This window comes from Physcomitrium patens, chromosome 8 (genome assembly GCF_059467195.1).
Source record: "Physcomitrium patens ecotype Gransden chromosome 8, ASM5946719v1, whole genome shotgun sequence".
NCBI lineage: Eukaryota > Viridiplantae > Streptophyta > Bryopsida > Funariales > Funariaceae > Physcomitrium > Physcomitrium patens.
The window spans coordinates 12,627,750-12,647,105 of NC_143417.1; the positions used below are offsets into that span (position 1 = coordinate 12,627,750).

Consider the following 19,356-nt stretch of genomic DNA (forward strand, 5'->3'; position numbering starts at 1 on the left):
CAGTGTGCACCTCATTTTATCAAGCAGTCTTGTTTGTAGTAAAACACTGCAAATCTGAATTGTTGTATGTATGATTAGACTTAAAGTAACATTTTTGTACAAATGGCAGTTTGCATTTCTTGTGATTAGAACCCAAAAAAAGAACTTGCAAGGCAAATAATTTTAATGTATAAGTGTGTAGAGATAAAAGTAAAGTTTTCAGATTCATGCATTGTTTGCTCTTAGCTTTCAAGGAAATATTTATTGTATTGTATAAGGTTATCATGATGGTGATAATATATATATATATATATATATATAAAAAAATTAAAACTGCAATGTTTAAGCTACTGCATGTAAAAAAAAATATCTTTCATAGTGATTGTTAATGAAAGCACAAAAAACTCACATGCATATATCTGAAGAATAATTTATTGGTTCTATGGATCAAAAAATTTAAAATTCATAAAAAGTAAACAAAGATCCATTTTTAAAAAACTTAATTTTATCTTCAATTCATTAAAAAATAACAGTAATAACAATAATAATAATATTCATAAAACTAATTACACTATTTCTAAATCTTTTCATGAAGCAAGAAAAAAATGTAACTGATAGATATCTATATATACACCTTCTCTTACACATAGTCCTACTTTTATTTTCTTATATATATATATATGAACATTAATGAGATAGCCTCCATGGTTATGCAACATTCACGCATAGTGCACCCACAAACACAAAAAACCAAAATGAGATCCAACAAGTGCACAACACTGCAGTCACCATCTTAGGAACTGTGAGGGGGAACAGCTCCAAAATGTGGCATTCTCAAATTGCAAGCCTTGTGCAATAGCCAGTGTGAGTTTCTGGGAGGATGAGCCACCTGCAAATGAGAGTGCCCCAGGAGCCTGAGTGAGCACCATTTTCAATTTTTAATTTTAATTTTAATTTTTTGTACTGAGCTGAGAAGCAGAGCAGGGGTGATAGCCATGGGTTTTCGGAGGCCAATGGAACATGCTTGTGTGTACACAGACAGCAAGGGATCTCTCTATCTCTCTCTTTCTTTCTCTCTCACTCTCTCATGTACGGGCCCTTCAACAGGCTCCCAGTGCCAGCCAGGCAGCAACCCTATCCCCTGTGCATGACAGGATCAGCATGAGAGCCTTAAGGAAATCCAATGCCTGTGACTCTAGGCTGATGCTTAGAACCTAAATCCATGCACACCCACCATTGGCCTTCTGACTCACATTCTCCAATCTTGTCACATCCTCTAGAAAAGACTTCTGTACAGCAAAGAGCCAACCCCAGCAATAAAATCTGCATGCAGGAGGAGTAGCATGTGGGGTGGGTGCTTTTGTTCTCCACAACCCCCTTTTTCCAAGCAATTGTTTTTTGGGGACCTCTTGCTTTTGCTTCCATCACACGATAATCTCCAGGGATGATGTGACATGCCCCACTTTTCAAATACTGCAAAAAGTGGGATTTGTTGATAAAGGAAATTGCATGGGATTGTTGCCATTTATTTTATTTTATTTTATTTTGAGTGTTTGTAGAGCATGATTTGCATGCAGCTAGAAGGTGGGGAGATCTTGCTTTTCTGTTTGAGAGGATTTTTTTTTTTTTTTTTTTTCTTCCACATGAGGGATCAGACCATGGTAATGTCTCTTTTCAACTCCCTGTGAATATGATTTGGTGTTTAGTAAAGGTGTAAACCATTGCTAGGGTAAATTTTTATCATAGTTGTTGTTGTTGTTGTTGTTGTTGTTGTTATTATTATGTTGATTTTTTTGTTTATTTTTGAGTTATGTGGGGGAAGAAGTCAAGTGTTGGTGATAATAGTGTTGAATATGTTTTTTTTTGAAGAAAAGAGCTTTGTGCAAGTTTGTTGACAATGAAAGCTCTTGTAGGAGACTTTATCATCAAATTATTAACATGATTTTGCCTTGCCTATTGCTCATGTACAAGGCTATTTGAAAAGTCAAAAATAAAAAACAAAAATAAATAAATAAATAAATAAAGACTTCACAAGTATTTTCTATTTTTTGTGCATAATGTTTGTCCCATTGTAGCAGATACCAGTGTAATGATTTGGAAACATCCATGAATAATGCAGCAAATGCATGTATGTACAAATGTATGATTTTGAAATAATATCAGTAATTGTCTTACACATGAACTAAAATTTAAACTAAAATTTCAGATAAAAAATAATTTAAAATTGAACACCATTTTTAAGGGAACCACAAATTTTAAATGCACTATGCATAATAAAATACAATTTATGAAGTGTATGATATTAATTAATATATGAGCATTAAAATATATAAATATTAAAATTTTACATAAGTAAAAAACAGCTTATTTTAAGGCGTATAAATTAATACATTAAGCTTGAATTTTTTTAAAGTTTCAAATTGTTTTTTTAAGTAGCATTTCAGATTATGATTTAGTTATCAAATTTTTAATCCCTAAATTATTGATACAGTACGTTCTTTTTGATGTACTATCCATAAAAAAATTAAAACTAAATCCAATCTGATTTACTTAAAACCTTAGAGATTTTAAAGCCTAACTAAAAAATATCCAATTTATTTCTTTATTAATAAACAGTTAAAACAAAGAATGAGGATTGGTAAACAGCTATGCCAATCTCTCATGCCAAAATAAACAAAACATGCATCTAAAAATAAAAATAAAAACAAAAAAACAAATGGCTAGAAAAAACCAAAAAGTAGTAATGATTTTGTTAAAGAATTTGAAAATTCTTTAAAAACATCTTTTCAATAATTAAGTAAAAAACAACATCTTTCAACAAAAAAAAACATCAAATTTCAAACTATTAAATTATTGAATGACCCATAGATACACTATTCAAACCAATCATACAAGATTCCATGTACCAGTCCAACACAAACCAAAGTTTGTGTTGTGTCTACATTACTTATCAATCATGCATTGTTTGCCACAACATCACTCTGCGACCCCATGAACTTGGGGTGTAAACCAACTTATAATTGCAATGGACAAGCTCCTTGCAGGCCAGCCGTTCTGCTCCCCCACACTGTCTTACACACATGCCTTGTAATGCTCTACATGAGCTTCCATAACTCTACTAAAAAAATCATCAACAAGAGAAGGGGTCTTTCACCATCCCCTTCTTTTCACAGCTCCAAAAACGCTTCCTCCAACTTTGGGGTCCTTAGCTGCATTGACCCTCACATCACATTCCACAAAGCAGATCCTTGGAGTACGCACCCAGAAGTGTTGAAAAACCACCAAATCAAATCATGCACTGAGGGTCAATTGTATTCCCAGCCCCCAATCAACAACAGAGAGTTGTAATGCTGGCACTTGGATTAATTCTCAGAGGCAAGGGATAACTGTGTGGCAACGCTACAGCTGTGCAAGACCAGGTGGAAATCCAGCAGGAAAAAAAGACAAATCAAAAAACAAAAACAATAAAGCAAAACAAAACATACACACACACACACACACAGAGGGTGCAGATCATATGTGACTGAAAGCAGTCAAAGAGTTGGGGAGCATGTAGTGAGGAAGGAGCACGTTAGAAGCACTAACTGAATGAGCTCCAGATCCACGTCTTCCCTGGGGCGGTGGGTGGGGGTAGCATTGGAAGGGACGCCGACGGAGTGGGAAACTGAGAGTGAGTGAAGTAAGAAAATAAGTAACTGAGGGAGAGTGAGTTCCTTCGTTCGTTTGGCCAGTTGGGTTGGGGTTCGGAATGGGCCGGAGTCCAGTTCCAGTCCAGTTCCTCCTCCATTTCGTGCAGGAAGGGCAGCGCTGCTGTGCGTGGCCGGGCCCTGGCAAGGCCCTGACCGGGCGCGGCCTTTCAGCAATGAAGAAGAATATAATTTACTGCTGGGCTGCAAGTACAAGACGATGCCGGAGGGAGGGACAGAGATGAATGATCTCCCCCCTCCCCCGAGCTGTTGTTGTTCTCCCCCATTCCATACTGGATGAGCAACTTGTACTGACCCGCAAGTCGGATTGCTGCAGTGTTACTGTGAGAGAGAAGCGGGGCTTGAAGCCTTCTCAAGGTCTTTGGAAAAGCATTTAAGGGCTTTTGGAATGCTCTTCCTGTTTGTCGAGAAGTGTTCGGAAACTGGGTGGTCGTTTCGCTGTTTTCAGAGCAGGGAATGATCTTAAATGTTTTTTTTTTGTCACGTACTCAAGTACGAGGAGGGGGTCTGCCTAACGATCTCCTACACCTGAGGTGTGTGAGGCAATTTGCGAGTGTAGTGAGCTGGTTAGTGTGTTTGTAGACATCCTTTGTGAGGGGTGGAATTCACTTTGGTGCACTACTGCACCGTAGCTTCTTTGAGGTAGGAGAGGAGCGGTGGGTAGGGTGCGGACAGATCGCGAAGGGGTGAGAGTGATGGCGATACGGGGCGGGATCTGCAGTGAAACGTGCTGCATGAGGAGACAAGAGCTTGCTTTAATCTCCGGATCAAGCGATATAGTGTCAGTATGAGTATGTGTAAGTGAGGGAGAGAGAGACACACGCACACAGAAAGTGAGATTGAAAATGGTGATGCGGAGTGGCTACTCGCAGAGCTAGAAACTGCAAACTGCTGAGTGTGGAAGGAAATTGTACAACTCAAAAGCTGTGCCCAGATTTACTCGTAGTCCTCATACACCTATGATCCCAATCGTCCGCCTTTCAAACTTGAATTTATTACAAATCTGGGGATCTCCTACAAATTCTGTCGTGTGGAATTTTTTAGGATTTGGAGGAAAACTCTTTCGTGTGTGCGCTTCGGAACGTGCCGTGTGCTTCAAATCTCAGAGTAGTATAATATCCCCTTCACCGGTTTCTGAGTTGACTGTAGGGTGGGTAGAGAACGACTGCAATGCGTTGTGCGATTAATGCGAGCAGCTTCTGGAAGCAGGAGGATTAGAAATTTGCGGCAGAGTACGGGCTCGGAGACATGTGACTGAAGAAGAGAATCTGTGAGGGGTGTGATCTGTCTACAAGGAGATCCGAAGGGGGATTAATACTGGCGTGCAGAGTTCTGCCTTCAGTCGTGGGGTTAACCCTTTCGTTCGAGTCGTAGTGATGAGCGCAACAGAGTAGCAACAGATTCAGAACCAGAGTTATGACTAAGCGCATGCCTGAAGAGAGGTGGTTACAACTGCAATTCAATATTTGTCAAGGCCCTGAGTCATCATCATTACCATTACGATTCTGAAGGAACTGGAAACTGCCAGCGCCGCGACGCTGCAGCAGAAGCAGCAGCAGTCCGGGCTGTTGGTTACTTCCTTGTACAATTACCAATTCAAAAACCTCATTTTTCACCCATCTCTTTTCGAGTGTTTTCCTGCCACAAGGTGATTGATTCCCTCCCGCCCGTGAGTAGTCGGATTGCAAGAATCATGCGGTATCAAGATCCTGCTGTGGCAGTCCCGAGATCAGGTTGACTTGGAAGGAAACTGACGTGATGATTGGTAATGTACTACAACTATACCCTGCAGCTTTTGCAGAGTTTATTATGAAATTTTCATTCGCGAAGAGTGGGATTTAGGGTGACGGCGAGGGACAGCCTGGATTTAACATATTATTATTCCTATTCATCGTAGCTCATCACGCAGCTATCTCACTTCGCCCCTTCTCCTTTCATTTCCCATCCTCTTCGCAGTACTGCAGGTTGTACGTATCATCGAGTACCAAGGATTTTGAGGATTTCAGGGTAGCCTTGCCAGTACCCTTGAAAACAATATGGGACCTCCTGTTAATTCCTTTCGAGAAGATCGTACGTTTGTGTTGATGAAATTATGGTCTTGAGGCTGTCTTTCCCAAGCAACACTTCAAAATGGTGACTATAGAATGCAGTTTTAAGACGAAGTTGAGGTTTGAGACAACGTCGAGCCTGAGCGGACAGGTGGTGTGTTCATCTCAAAGCAAAGACGCCACGCAAGAATCGGACAGGTCACGCAATCGAAGTAGGTGTAGATAATATGGTCGGGGTTCGATTTTGAATTTTGATGGCTCCTTCGTAAGCAGTCAAATGCAGGATATTTTTTTGGGTTAGGTGCATGTTCGTGCATCGAATCCTGTGACGGGCCCATCTCACCCGATTGACGGGGCAAAAATGTCTAGTTTATTGGACCGGCAGCCCTCGTCGCCCATGAAGCTGAAAATCTGGTTGACTCCACACTCGGGGGACTGCATCAGCGTTGTCCGCAAGAGGTCGCCCTGTCGAGCATAAAGAAGTGCCTTGGCAGCCTCTTCGTTGCTGCCAACCAGCAGTTCAGTTGGACGCAGTGCAGGGGAGGGATTGACCATCGCTTACTGAGACGGACTATTCAGGCAAACAATCTAGTTAAGCACTCGAACGTAAGGAGATGGAATTCATAAAACAACCTGGCTTGAAAGGAGTCGACGGGGCGCGCAACATTGTAGTGGCGGCTTTTGTGGGATGCATCCTAGTATTTCTGTCGCAGACGTGCTACGGAAGTGCGACGACCGATCGTATTTATTTGAAATCGCTCCCGTTGCAGGGCATGCTCTCGTTTGACAACACCACGGCGGCGGCCAAGGACTGGGGTCAGTTGCGAAGCCTCAAGCCAGCTGCAGTGGTGTACCCCACCGCCGTGGAGGACATTGCGACAATTCTACAAGCTGTTGCGCGGTCGGAATCTGAGCTTACCGTAGCGGCTCGCGGACTGGGGCATTCCATCAACGGTCAAGCTCAGGTAACGATCCAGCCCTGTCCAATTCATTGCTACAGTGTGTGAATTAATCCTGACGATGGCTTAACAATGTTCGCGTTGAATGTGAGTTTCTTAAGGTCGCGTGAAAATGTTTCTGGTGTGATAGGCACACAATGGCATTGTCATCGAGATGACGGCCATGAAGGGGATCCGAGTGATGCCGCTGGGCGATCTTGGATCTCTCCACGTCCCATACGTGGAAGCCATGGGCGGAGACCTCTGGATAGACGTCCTGAAAGCCTCTCTCGAGTTCGGCCTCGCACCCAGATCCTGGACCGACTACCTTTACCTCACCATTGGGGGCACTTTGTCGAACGCTGGTGTCAGCGGCCAGGCCTTCCGCCACGGTCCTGAAGTCAGCAATGTTCTGCAGCTGGAAGTCGTCACAGGTATCAATGCAAACCGCCTTTTTCATGCTATTAATGCACACCAGAAAACCTCATGGCGATTGTTCGACTCTTGGTATAATTCTGATCTTCTCTATCTCCCCAATGATTGCAGGCAGGGGCGAGCTCGTGGTATGCTCCCCGATCTCTCACTCGGACCTCTTCTTCGCCATCCTCGGCGGGCTGGGCCAGTTCGGCATCATCACTAAGGCGCGCATCGTCCTCGAGAAGGCCCCGCAACGGGTTCGCTGGATGCGCGCCATCTACACCGACTTCGCGACGTTCCGGCGCGATCAGGAGCTGTTGATCAGATCTAGCTCCGGCAGTCCACCATTCGACTACGTGGAGGGCTTCGTGGTGGTGAACGACGCGAACCCCATCAACGGGTGGGGGTCGGTTCCTTTCGCCCCCGGGGACATTTCCGAGGCCATGATCCCGCCCCAGGCCGGCAATATCATGTATTGCCTGGAGGTCACCAAGGCCTACTCTGCAGCTGATCTTCACAACCTGGATCAGGTACCACTGATTCCCACACCGACGTCCCCGCACACCCTGTGAAAAGAAACGCATTGGGGTGAAAATTTAGGACTTAGGGTGTTGCATATTGGTTGAATATTGGAGCTAGAACACACCTGTATGAGTTGGAGTTCTTTTCTAGTGTGGAGGGGGGGTTCGGCGTTTTTTGTTGGCACGTAGCAAAGAAAAAATTCAGCGTAGTATTTCGGCTGGTTTGATTTTGATGAGTTTATGAGAGACTTGTCAGTTATTGGATGCTGTGGTTTTAATGATGGGTGTAAAGTACTGGGGTTATGATGGAGATGAATACCATGGAGGGAGGATTGAGTTGGTCCTATGGATGAGAGTTCATAAATTTTGGGGGTGTCTAGATTGAAAGGCATGTGACCAAGCAAGAGAAACATGTTATGATTCATGGAGAATCACAATTTGGAGTGTTTTTAGTACTGGTCAGGGAACTCCACGTCTTGTGTATCTGTTTTGTACTGATACCTAAGATTTGGCATTCAATAGACTTTCCGCTTCTTCTCAAGATAGATTGGACTTACACCAATCTATTAAATGTGTTGTGCAAGGGGAGTGATAACTAAAGAGATTTGATTAATCAGCAATATCTTCTGGATCCTGTGTATGGCAGTATTCATGATTTTTTATGATTGGATTTGCCTGTTGGTTCTGATGAAGAGATGGCTTGTCTGTTGGTATATTGCCTGTGCTCAGGTGGTGGAGAACATGTTGTCACGGCTTGGTTTCCACCGCGGCTTGCTTTTCAAGACGGATACCTCTTACTTGAAGTTCCTGAATCGGTTGCATGATGTGGAGATGCAGTTGAGTGCAAAGGGGTTGTGGGATCAAATCCCTCACCCATGGCTCAACCTCTTTGTGCCTGCAGCATCGATCAACTGTTTCGACAGACTTGTATTGAAGCAGCTCAAGACGTGGGATTTTAGTGGGCCTATTCTGGTGTACCCTTTGAACAAATCCAAGTGAGCGCCCAGTGCTTTCTCAAAACCTCTCTTGAACTTGAATTAAATTTTTAACAGAAGAAGATTTTAATAGACGAATATCTTAAAATCGACGTCAATTTATTTTTCGTCCAACCTGTTAGACAACATACGATGCACACCGAATGGGAGGGTTGACTGTGTTTATACGCATTGTTTGGCTAGCTACCAAACCAAACCCACAGCTGAATATTGATGCCTAGCTGTACTGAACCAGGAACAAAGATTGAGAAAATATGCTGGCAGAGATTGAGCAAGTGTTTGGTTGAGCTGTGGGCAGGTGGGACAGACGGCTCTCTGCGGCTGTACCTGAGGGCCCTGAAGAAGTCTTCTATATTGTAGCCTTCCTGCGGAACAAGCTCCCGGACACCCTCGGTGGCCCTCCATTATCAGTCATGCTGGAGGAGAACGAAAACATCCTGCGCATCTGTGAGCCTTTGCATTGCAAGCAATACATGCCGCACAATCTAGACCGACAGCAGTGGAGGCATCACTTCGGCTCCAAGTGGGACTTGTTTGTGCACAACAAGCAGTTGTTCGATCCGTGCGGCATTCTCTCTCCGGGGCAGAACATTTTCTCCCGCCGCCAGATCAGCCTCAGCAATCACTTGGAGTTTCGTGGGATGCAGGAGTGACGAGTGATGCGGATTCAACAAGACGTCACAGTGGAAGCCGACGAAACCCTATGTCTTGATGCGAAAGCTATTAACTCCTTGCTGCTGTTATTGGGGCTGCTATTTTGGTGATGGAGCAGGTAGTTAATCTGTTTTTTTTATGGATTTTACTTGATAAGTGAGAGTGTTAATTGAGGGAAATTGAGACAGATGAGTTGATAAAAATTATTAAAAAAAATTAAAAAAACATTTAAAAAAAAACACTTGGATGAGTTCCTAAGGTATAATAGATCTACCATCCATCTTAATTGTTGGTTTTTCTCTTGGAGCTGCAGCTAGCTTTGGAAGAAAGTGAGAAAAAAAAAAAAAAAAAAAAAAAAAGAAAAAAGAAAAAAAGGATTTCTTTTCCCTTGTACATAGTGAATATGAGGAATTTGTAGAATTAGCAGAGATGTGATTTGTAGTTCACCAATTTCAAGCTGGAAGAAAAAGGGCATGCAGCAGCTAATATGTGAGGTGGGGGACCTACCCATATTTGGAAGTACATTTGATGTTGAAGGAAGGACAAATATCACCAAGCCCCATATTGCCTTACAACACCATGTTGTGGAGGGTTTTGTAGAGAAGTTAGCAGTGCTAATTCAGAATTAAGCTTTTAGGATTAGAAACAAACAAAATTGCTGATGATGATTCCCCAAGCCCCAATGATCTGAAGTTGGTTGGCATATCTGGGGATTTATGTGTTGTAAAGAGTAACATGGCAATTCAATTCCTTTCAAAATAGTCATTTCAAAGATTCTCTCATATATTTTTTTCTTTGTGTATTTTCAAGTTTGAAATTGGTGTGGTTTTTAATATTTTGAGACCTTGTGAGCACTGAGGGCAGTTCAATGTTCTTGTGATTTGTGCACCTGTTAATCATGTCCCTATTGCATAGAGTGATCATTTATTGAAGAAGTTTTGTAAAACTAAGCTGTTGGATTCATATTTGGCTGTGTGGTGTTCACTTCCCCCATGCAAGATAATTCAAAAGAGTTGCAAATGGTCTCCTCACCAACTGTTACCTAATTTCATATCATTGGCAATGAGAGAAAATAATTTTTCATTGCAATGCAATATTTTGATAGATGTGCAATATTTTCAGTAACAAAGTCTTTATTTGTTCATGTTTCGTGATAAATTTTATGGACAAAACTACTGAAAATCCTGTGAAGGGAACTCATTCTGTTGAAAATGAAACATTCGCTTCATAAAATATTTTCAAATTTCATGATTGTGAAAGAAAAATGGTGGTGATCGGTTGTTGCACAAAAATCACAACCTTTTAGTTATACATAATTTTGTAAATTCTATGTATGTATTTCCATACTTTCACTTGGAATTTTCTGTGTATCTGTAAGAGTTTAGTTTTAATATGCATACATGTTACTTTTCTGTGTGTATGATGCCATCAGCTTGTTTGAAATTTATTGTAGGTATGTGAAATTTCAATTCTTATGTTTAAACAAGCTGGTTTGGACATGAGATGATAAATCATTCAACCAAGAAGTAATTGTTTATACCAGGAGTGTTACCACAGTAAATCATGCTCCAATATTAAAGAAAAAAAAACTAGCTCTGAGTTAATTTAGAGACTATCTATATTATAGGAAAAAAATGGGACTCATAACTAATTCATGTAAAGTGGATCTTTGTGTGTATTTATTAATCTTAAAGCAATACACTGTTATGTTGATGAATTGCATGATTCTTATACATGCTTAGATATGCATTTGAATATGAAATAATGTGGAAGTTAGTAATCTACTCTAGTTTTAAAAGCATTAAAATTTTACATTTTAATTTCAAAGAATTATTTTACTACTTTTAATTTGATCATTAACCAGGCTCACTCAGTAATTGTTGAAAAATTAAGCTAATCTTGCAGTTTAAAGTTAATAATATGTATATTTAAAATTTATGTCATCTATTTTCTTTACAGGTGTGTGTTGCATATTAACATAAAGAAGATACAATAAATATAATTCATTTTTCAAATGTCACATTTGTACATATGCACTGTAGTTCTGTGGTTTTGTTTTATAGTGCAACATTTACCAAGGAATCTACAGCATCAAATCCCCAAGATTGAATTCTTATTCAGATTGAAAATCCAATCTTCGTTGATTTTTATTATTGCTATAGTTATTCATACATATCTGTGTACACACACACACACACACACATATACATATATATATATATATATATACACACACACACACTTACATATGTACTTACCAAGATCAAGCAACACATAGTCATGTATGAATCTATATGTATGTATATATATATATATATATATTTATTCACATATACAATTGACAAATATACACACAGCTCAAAAATACTCTGTACTTAATCAACAAATATATATACATACTGAACCCTAAACCTGACAGCTTTGTACATATGTCAAGCTTTAAAACTTCAACACCTGAGGGCAACAACAACACACATGGAAAAAGTAGATTTTGACAAAGCTGATGTGGAGGTGCAGACACACACACTCACTCACTCACTCACTCACTCACTGGGATACCATCGGTACCCACAAATGTACAAGTCTGATGATAGACGACTGTAGCCTCAATTGTGTATGGCAGTCTGCAAATGTAACTTTGGGGGGATGTACAACTAATTATAGTGTGAGCTTGGAGTGAATGGCTAGTCTGTGATCACAGCATTTTCATAGTACTGGCATGCAATAAAGCATTGTGGGGGTGGGGGTGTTGTGGTGGTGGTGGTAGTATTATTAGTAGTATTAGTAATAGTAGTGGTACTACTACTACTCCCCCTCCCCCTCCCCCTCCTTGCTTTACATTTTGCTGCTCTATTGTGGTACTATTGAAGATGGAGACATGGCTGTCTGCACTGTGTAGTGTTAGAGACCGTGACAGCTTGTCGCCCTCACCTTCATTGTGACAGGGGCTTTCTGGTTTGAAGCTCCCCAGGGGCTGAAGTCCTTACACCTTGATTGCACACCACTCAGCTTGTGTGTATGAAAAATAATAAATAATGATAAATAAAAAAGATCAACACAGAAGAAGAAGTAGAAGAAGAAGAAGATGGGGTTCTTTTTAAAAAGTTGTGTGAAACCCAACAATTTATAACTAGTTTTCAAAATTGAAGAGTGTTTCATCCTTGGTGCACGAAGTGGGTGTGGTACAAAGCTGTGGCGAGTTTATTTTAAGGCTGCTGCCCTTATTGGAGGACTTTGAAAATGGGGATTGAGTAGAGAGTATTTGCCTCAAGGGAGGTCTTCATTTGTTGCATCACTGCTATTTGTGGAGCTTGTTTTGTGTACATTTTTTCTCTTCTTCTTGCCATTGTTTGCATGTTCAATCCCTTGTTAATTGGTAAAGTAATCAGAGTTTTATTATATGGTGAGAAAAAAAAAATCTTCTGGTTTCTTTTTGGTTTTTTGGTTTTATTTTTTATTTTTTATAATAAATTTGTTATATTCAAGTTTAATTTTCTATTTCAGTTTTTTTTGCTAATGGAAAACTTTTGAGATGCTTAGTGTGTATTTTAGGATTGGAAATATGGCTAATGAGGTAAAGATCTGAACTAAGATTTCCCACATTGTAAAATATGCTTTTTTGCCTTTTGTTTAAATAGAGATACATTCATCATAAACTAATATGAATAATAGTGACTTTTAAAAGAATTTTAATATTGTGTAATTTTTTTCTAGCCTTGCTAGCAAATAAATTAAATAATAGATGAATTCTATTTATTTTTAATGATTCTTGTATATGCCTGCTTTCAAAAAAAAATTTGCAACAGCAAGAGAAAATGGAAAGCTTTAAGAAATGCCCATCAATAGTATAAAATTAAAAAAAAAAATCAAGTTATGAATCAAACCAACAATATCATTCAAAGTTGTAGGTAGGGTAAATTTATGAATCCTTGAAAGATTATAAGTGGAGTTGAAGTGTTAGAAAAACTACTCAACCTTAAATGAAAAATTAAATACTGATCAAGGCAGAGGTTTTAAGTAGAAATTTTAAGCTTTTAAAGTGGAAGCAGTATCAATGGATGAAACCAACATGCACAACATTAACCAAAAAAACAAAAGAAAAAGAAAAAGAAAATCGTGTCTAAGATCAAATTTCTTCTGGCTTAAAAAAAAGAAGAAGAAGTTAGTTATTGATTTAAATTGTGTTTTGTATTGTTTTGACTCCAAACATGTATTTATATGAATCCCAAGGTTGAACAAAAGAGTTAACAACAATTGGAGGTCTAGAAGGCCTTTAAAAACATTTTGTAAATAAGAAGAAAAACCTTTCAAGATTTATAATTATCATTAAATTGTATTTTTATTTTGGCAAACTACACCAAAAGTATCTTTCAAAAACCTATAATTAAGTATTATAAATAAGTATTTATTATTGTTTTAAAAAAAATTCTAAATTATAATACTATATTCAGCATAATCATCCATATACAAATATGCACAGATAGCTAAAATTTGAAAATACTACAATACTAAAAGAGAAAAGAATAGAATACACACGTTAATTACTTCTTACTGATGATTTTATTATAATTAGAAAAAAAAAGTGTACACAACTCGTACTCAAAAAACCACAAACAATTATTTGAATATATATATATATATATATATATATAGATATGTGTAATTTTTTTACAATAATTATTTTGATAATCAATTGCTGTTTTCATATAAATATATTCAACTTCAATTTTTAATATCTCAAACTTAATTATATATTTTTTAAGATCTAATTAATAGTAGTATTTATAAAATTATTTTTTTATAAAAATAAATGAATTTTTTGTTTCATTTGTAATAAATTATGCTTATACAGAAAAATTAAAAAATGAAAGACTGATTTCAAAAACTATATACGACAAATTTAGTAATCTCAGCAAGCTTTTACGTTATGGTTTAAAATTTTAATTCAAATATGTAAAATGTTTGTGCATATATATATATGCCTACATAAATTAATTAATTCATAGTTTTATATTAGTTTTTTAAAATATTTTTAGAAATAAGTCTTAGTTTCTACAAATACGAAACTTTTATAATTAGATACATATTCACATGTAATCACATATGATTTTTACAAAACTATTTATTTTAATATTATTAATTTTTTATTAATATTTATTATTATAAAAATATCTATTACCATCATAGAAATAATTTATTTGAGTTTTAAAATATTATCTATATTAAAGAAATTGAAATAGAAAATATATTTATTTTAATTGTTATAATACTAAAGAAAAATATTTAAATAGACTGATTTTTTATTTCTATGAGAATCATATTTTAGACTTTAACTTTCTATTTATTTTCTTAGAAATTATAAGTAGGTATTTTTCATTCAACATAGATTTTTATAAAATCAACAAAAATAATATTCATTGTAACTTATGAAAATAATTATATTGATGTATTAAAAATTTAAAATAATTAAGTTCTAAATATAAAAAAACTATAATTCTAATTACGTGAATTAAGTTCTATAATTTCAAACTTGTAAAATATATATATATTTTAATTCTTGCAATTCTCATTGCACAATATACACTTGTATATATTAGAAAAAATACTATTTACAAGACATCTTATCAAGCTTCTTTGAAAATCTTCATAAAATATTTCTAGTGTTTAATTATATTTGAAATATAAAATAATAATTTTAATGTCTTTATAATAAGATAACTTATAATCTAAAAAAAATATTAAAAATAGATCTTTATTATTTCTATATTTGGATAATTCATCCAAAACTCTTGTATGGCTAAGATTTTGAGGTACTTTGAATATAATATTCAATTATGATATAATCCCAAATTTTTAACCTTATACAAGCTGCAAATGAATACAATAGTTGGTGTCAACACATATATATATATATATATATATATATATAAACTTAAGTTAAAGAGTTAATATAGGAAATTTAAGGTAAAATGGTAATAACTTGCTCTTAATAAAAAAAATATTATGAAGAAATTTAATTAAATAACAAAAATTACTTTTAAAATAATTTTATTATCAAAAAAAATTCATATATATATATATATATATATATATATATATATATATATATATATATATATATATATATATTCATACATACATACATACATACATTCATATAAAAATAAAAATAAAAATGACAAATTCTGTTCAATTTTTTTTGTAGATTTACTTTTAATAAGGATTTATAAAAAATAAGTCAATTAGATAAGTCAAATAAATTTACATTATAAATAATGTACTCTCTTGCCATTAGATTTTTTTTTTATAATAATATAATACATTTTTTAAAATAATGATTTATTATATTTTATAATTATAATTAATACCTAAATTTATATATATATATATAAAATATTTTCAAAAATAAAAAGATGCATGTAAAATAATATAGCTTTATATAATAGTAAAGAAAAATTCAAAAATATATAAAGAAAATATAAAACCAATTTATGTATCTTTAGAAAAAAATCTAAATATATACTTTTTTAAAAACGAACATAAGAAAAAAAATTATTACATCAATTAAGTAAATAGACATAATCAAAAGTAAGTAGGAATATGTTAGATTAATAATATCTTTCTAAAAAGTATGAAAGAAGTTTTTTTAAATCTCTTGTAAGATTAGAAAACATAAAAATCTGTTATTTATTAAAAAAATAATATTTGATTGTTGTTCAATATTAATATAGCTTAATAATATTTTTTAAAGGCTCAAATTCTAATTTGGATAATTCTTTGGAATTAATGTCGTATTTAAACTTAGCATTGATTTTTAACATTAATTTAATTTTTTTGAATTTTAATTAATACTTTAAAAAAGCTAAACTCCTTTAAACTAATAAAAATACATATAGAAGTGATCAAATTCTAAAGAGATAAGAGACATATTTGGCTAATGTTTTCATATTAATGTTAATGCTTGTATTATAGATAGTTGTTTTATCCAATGCTTTCAATAGAAATTAAAATATTTGTACTTTATGTGCATCCATATAATTTAGAAAATCCTTATGAATAATTATTTAATTTTTTATCTTTTTATCTATTTTATTATAATATAAAATACATCTTCGAAAGTTGTGTATATGATTAATAGGCCTGCATGGAAAAAATGACCAATTTAAGAATAAGGGTCTTATGATAAAAAATAACTATTCAACATTTATTCTATAGTGATTTAGTGCTAAGAAATCTAAAAACAATTCCTCACTACATTTTGATTTTATTAGATGCTTAATGTTAATCATGCTTAGAGAATATAACTTATTCTTTGTCTTGCAATACAGAATCTAACAAATCTAATCTTTAAAAAATTATAGAAAATAGAGTCCAAACATCTATTAGATAAACATGCTTTATTTGATTTTTTGAAGGATTCTTAGTATTAATAAATTAATAAATAAATAATGGCTTAAAATCTAAATATAAATATATAAATAATTTTAAATTCTTATTCAATTACTTTTTATGGTTATAAAATAAGCTTAAATTTATATGGATAATTATTTTGATATTTTTGATATTTCAATTAAAGAAGTCCAATGGGTCAAAGCCAAAAATAAAATAAACTTTATTTGTAATAAAAAATATTTTGAGACTTATCAATACATCTCAATGAGTGGATTTATTCAAAGTAGTGTGTTAATTTTTCTTATATATTAAAATAGTAATTTATACAATTAATTTTATTAATTAATAATAAGTTATTATTTAGAATTTTTTATAAGTAAAATTTTTTTATAAAATTAAATAAAGTCTCAATAAGTCTAAGAGACAATTATTCTAGTTGAATTATTATTTTTCTTAATTTTGATAATTTTTTTTTTTAAGATCAATATATTAAATAGTCTTCTACTTATAAGTATTACTTATTAAAAATATTTGAATGACATTTAATATGTAAAGAAGCATAAAAAAGAAATTGAAATTGTTTTAGAGATTTATAGAAAAGATAAGAATTTTTAGTTAATTTAAATTAATTTTATTTCTATAAAAGATCAACTAAAATATTAAGGTATAATTAAGGATCTTTAATAAAAACTACCATCTTTGAATTATTAAGATTATTTTAAAATTTTATTCATAATTTAATTATAGTTTATTAGAAAAAATTTAAATCATGTTTTTATGATTTTAGTAAAAAAATACTTTTGGAGGCAATCAAGAAGAATTGGACCAAGGTTTGAAAACTTTTTAAGGTTTTTTTTGTTAATTGGATGTTTTCGAATACTTAAAGAATAAATTAATATATTTAGAAAATAAATTTATTTTTTATTATTTTATATTTCATTCTTATATAAATCTTGATGTTATATTTTATTATATGGAGGTCCTTAAAAAGCTCACCATAATTTGATTTGATTTTTTTAAAAGATATATAGGTAATAATTTTTTTATGATCTATTTATATTACTATTAAAAATTTTAAATATTTTAAAATATAATAATAAGAATTTTTTACAATCTAATACTTAATTTATATTTTTATAGGTTTTTTTTGGTTAATTTATACTGAAATTTCCTATCCAACTCTACAATTGACTAATTTTACGCAGTTATATTAATATTTTTTTTGACTTTTTGGTATATATATATATGTATATATTCTTTATAATTAGCAACTTCAAAACCAATTATATTATTCAAAATAAAATATGATATTATGATTTCTAAACTTCTTTACTTTCTACCACTATATTGTATTTACATAATTCTAATATGATACTTCTATAATAGATTAAAAAAATATAAAAAAAAAATAATAAAAGAAATCATTTTTTTATGATAATTTCCTCTAATAGTAGTCTTACAAATAAAATATTGATAATCTATAAAAAGATTTTAAATCACATACCAATATTTCAAATTTATATAACTTTAAGACTTTATCTTTTAAAAATTATGCATGGAAGTTGGTTCCAAAATATCTCCTTTAAAAGTATTCAATTTTTGAAAATATTTACTTAGATAATTATATCTATAAATATTTTTTGATATAATTTATTTACTAATTTTGATATTTTTATATTTCTCTGTATACTTGTAATGAATAACAACAAAAGTAATAAGAACTAACTGTTTTTATTTTTATTTTCTTTATCCTCTTTTAAATTATATTATCATAAGCCAAGTCACACAAGACTTATCTTTTATTGTTTGACTTTCTAAAAGATCATTAACTAACTTCAAAAATATATAAATTGTTATAAAAATAATAGCTGTAGATTTATCTTTACTTTTTCAAGGATTTAATGAAAATATTATGTCATTGTAACAAAATAGAAATTAAAAGAGAATTTTGAGCATGTAAATTTTTTTTATGCTTTTATTCTAATAACTTCTAAAATATTCTAAAATTTAAAATAAAATACACATAAAAATAAATATATAAAAAACACAGCATTTCTTATTGATTTTATATATTTTTAAATATGAATTTGAAAAGTACATTTCATAAAAATAATAAATTTATTATTATGATAATAAAAATAACTTATCTTTTAATGATAAATATTATATAAAATAATTTCAAAGTATAAATAAGTAAATATGTATAAATATTTAATATTAATTAATTTTAAAGGTATAATGAAAAAAGTTAATATGATATATATATATGAAAAAAAATAATGCACACAAGTATATATTAATTTAAAAATATATATTTTGAAGCAATAATAAGATTAAAATATTCTTACAAATTAAGAGATCATAATTAATTTAAAGCATTATTTTTTTTAAAAATATAGTTTTTTGAATTAGAATATAAATTATGATTTACATATAGAATATTAATTTAAAAAAATATAAAAAATTAATGTCTAAATAAAACTTATATGATTTTGGAATCAATAAATTTTAATTATAAATATCATAAATTATCTAAAAATATTATTTAAAGTATTAAAATTTTATCTGAGATAATAGATTATCTAAAAAAAAAAAACTTATATAAAAATACATTTTTTTCCAAAATAAAGTAAGTTATTTGTAAAAATATTATTTATTCAAAATAGAATATGTCCTTTAAAAATTTAAATTACCATATAATACTA

At 32.8% G+C, this 19,356-nt stretch overlaps 1 protein-coding gene across 2 annotated transcripts; it reads left to right on the plus strand.

Annotated features, from left to right (window-relative positions):
• Positions 1 to 3,920: 3,920 nt before the first annotated feature.
• On the plus strand, positions 3,921 to 10,031 carry LOC112285956 (cytokinin dehydrogenase 9). 2 transcript variants are annotated; one of them, XM_024527380.3, is made up of 6 exons: positions 3,921 to 5,451; positions 5,643 to 6,699; positions 6,824 to 7,106; positions 7,219 to 7,619; positions 8,340 to 8,605; positions 8,904 to 10,031. In XM_024527380.3, exons 2-6 carry the CDS (start codon positions 6,349 to 6,351, stop codon positions 9,256 to 9,258), a joined length of 1,656 nt encoding a protein of 551 aa, XP_024383148.1. In that variant the 5' UTR covers positions 3,921 to 5,451; positions 5,643 to 6,348; the 3' UTR covers positions 9,259 to 10,031. The 2 variants fall into 2 exon arrangements, with proteins under 2 accessions (XP_024383148.1, XP_090108732.1); XM_090252606.1 differs by lacking the exon at positions 3,921 to 5,451 and having other exon boundaries at positions 5,849 to 6,699; positions 8,841 to 10,031.
• Positions 10,032 to 19,356: the final 9,325 nt, after the last annotated feature.

What these genes read in the sequence shown, in the direction of transcription:
- LOC112285956 (XM_024527380.3), top strand. Translation starts at nt 6,349, where the DNA reads ATGGAATTCATAAAACAACCTGGCTTGAAAGGAGTCGACGGGGCGCGC. An exon ending in GCAGCTGGAAGTCGTCACAG is followed by an intron (nt 7,107 to 7,218) that starts GTATCAATGCAA and finishes CAATGATTGCAG; the next exon opens with GCAGGGGCGAGCTCGTGGTA. An exon ending in ATCTTCACAACCTGGATCAG is followed by an intron (nt 7,620 to 8,339) that starts GTACCACTGATT and finishes GCCTGTGCTCAG; the next exon opens with GTGGTGGAGAACATGTTGTC.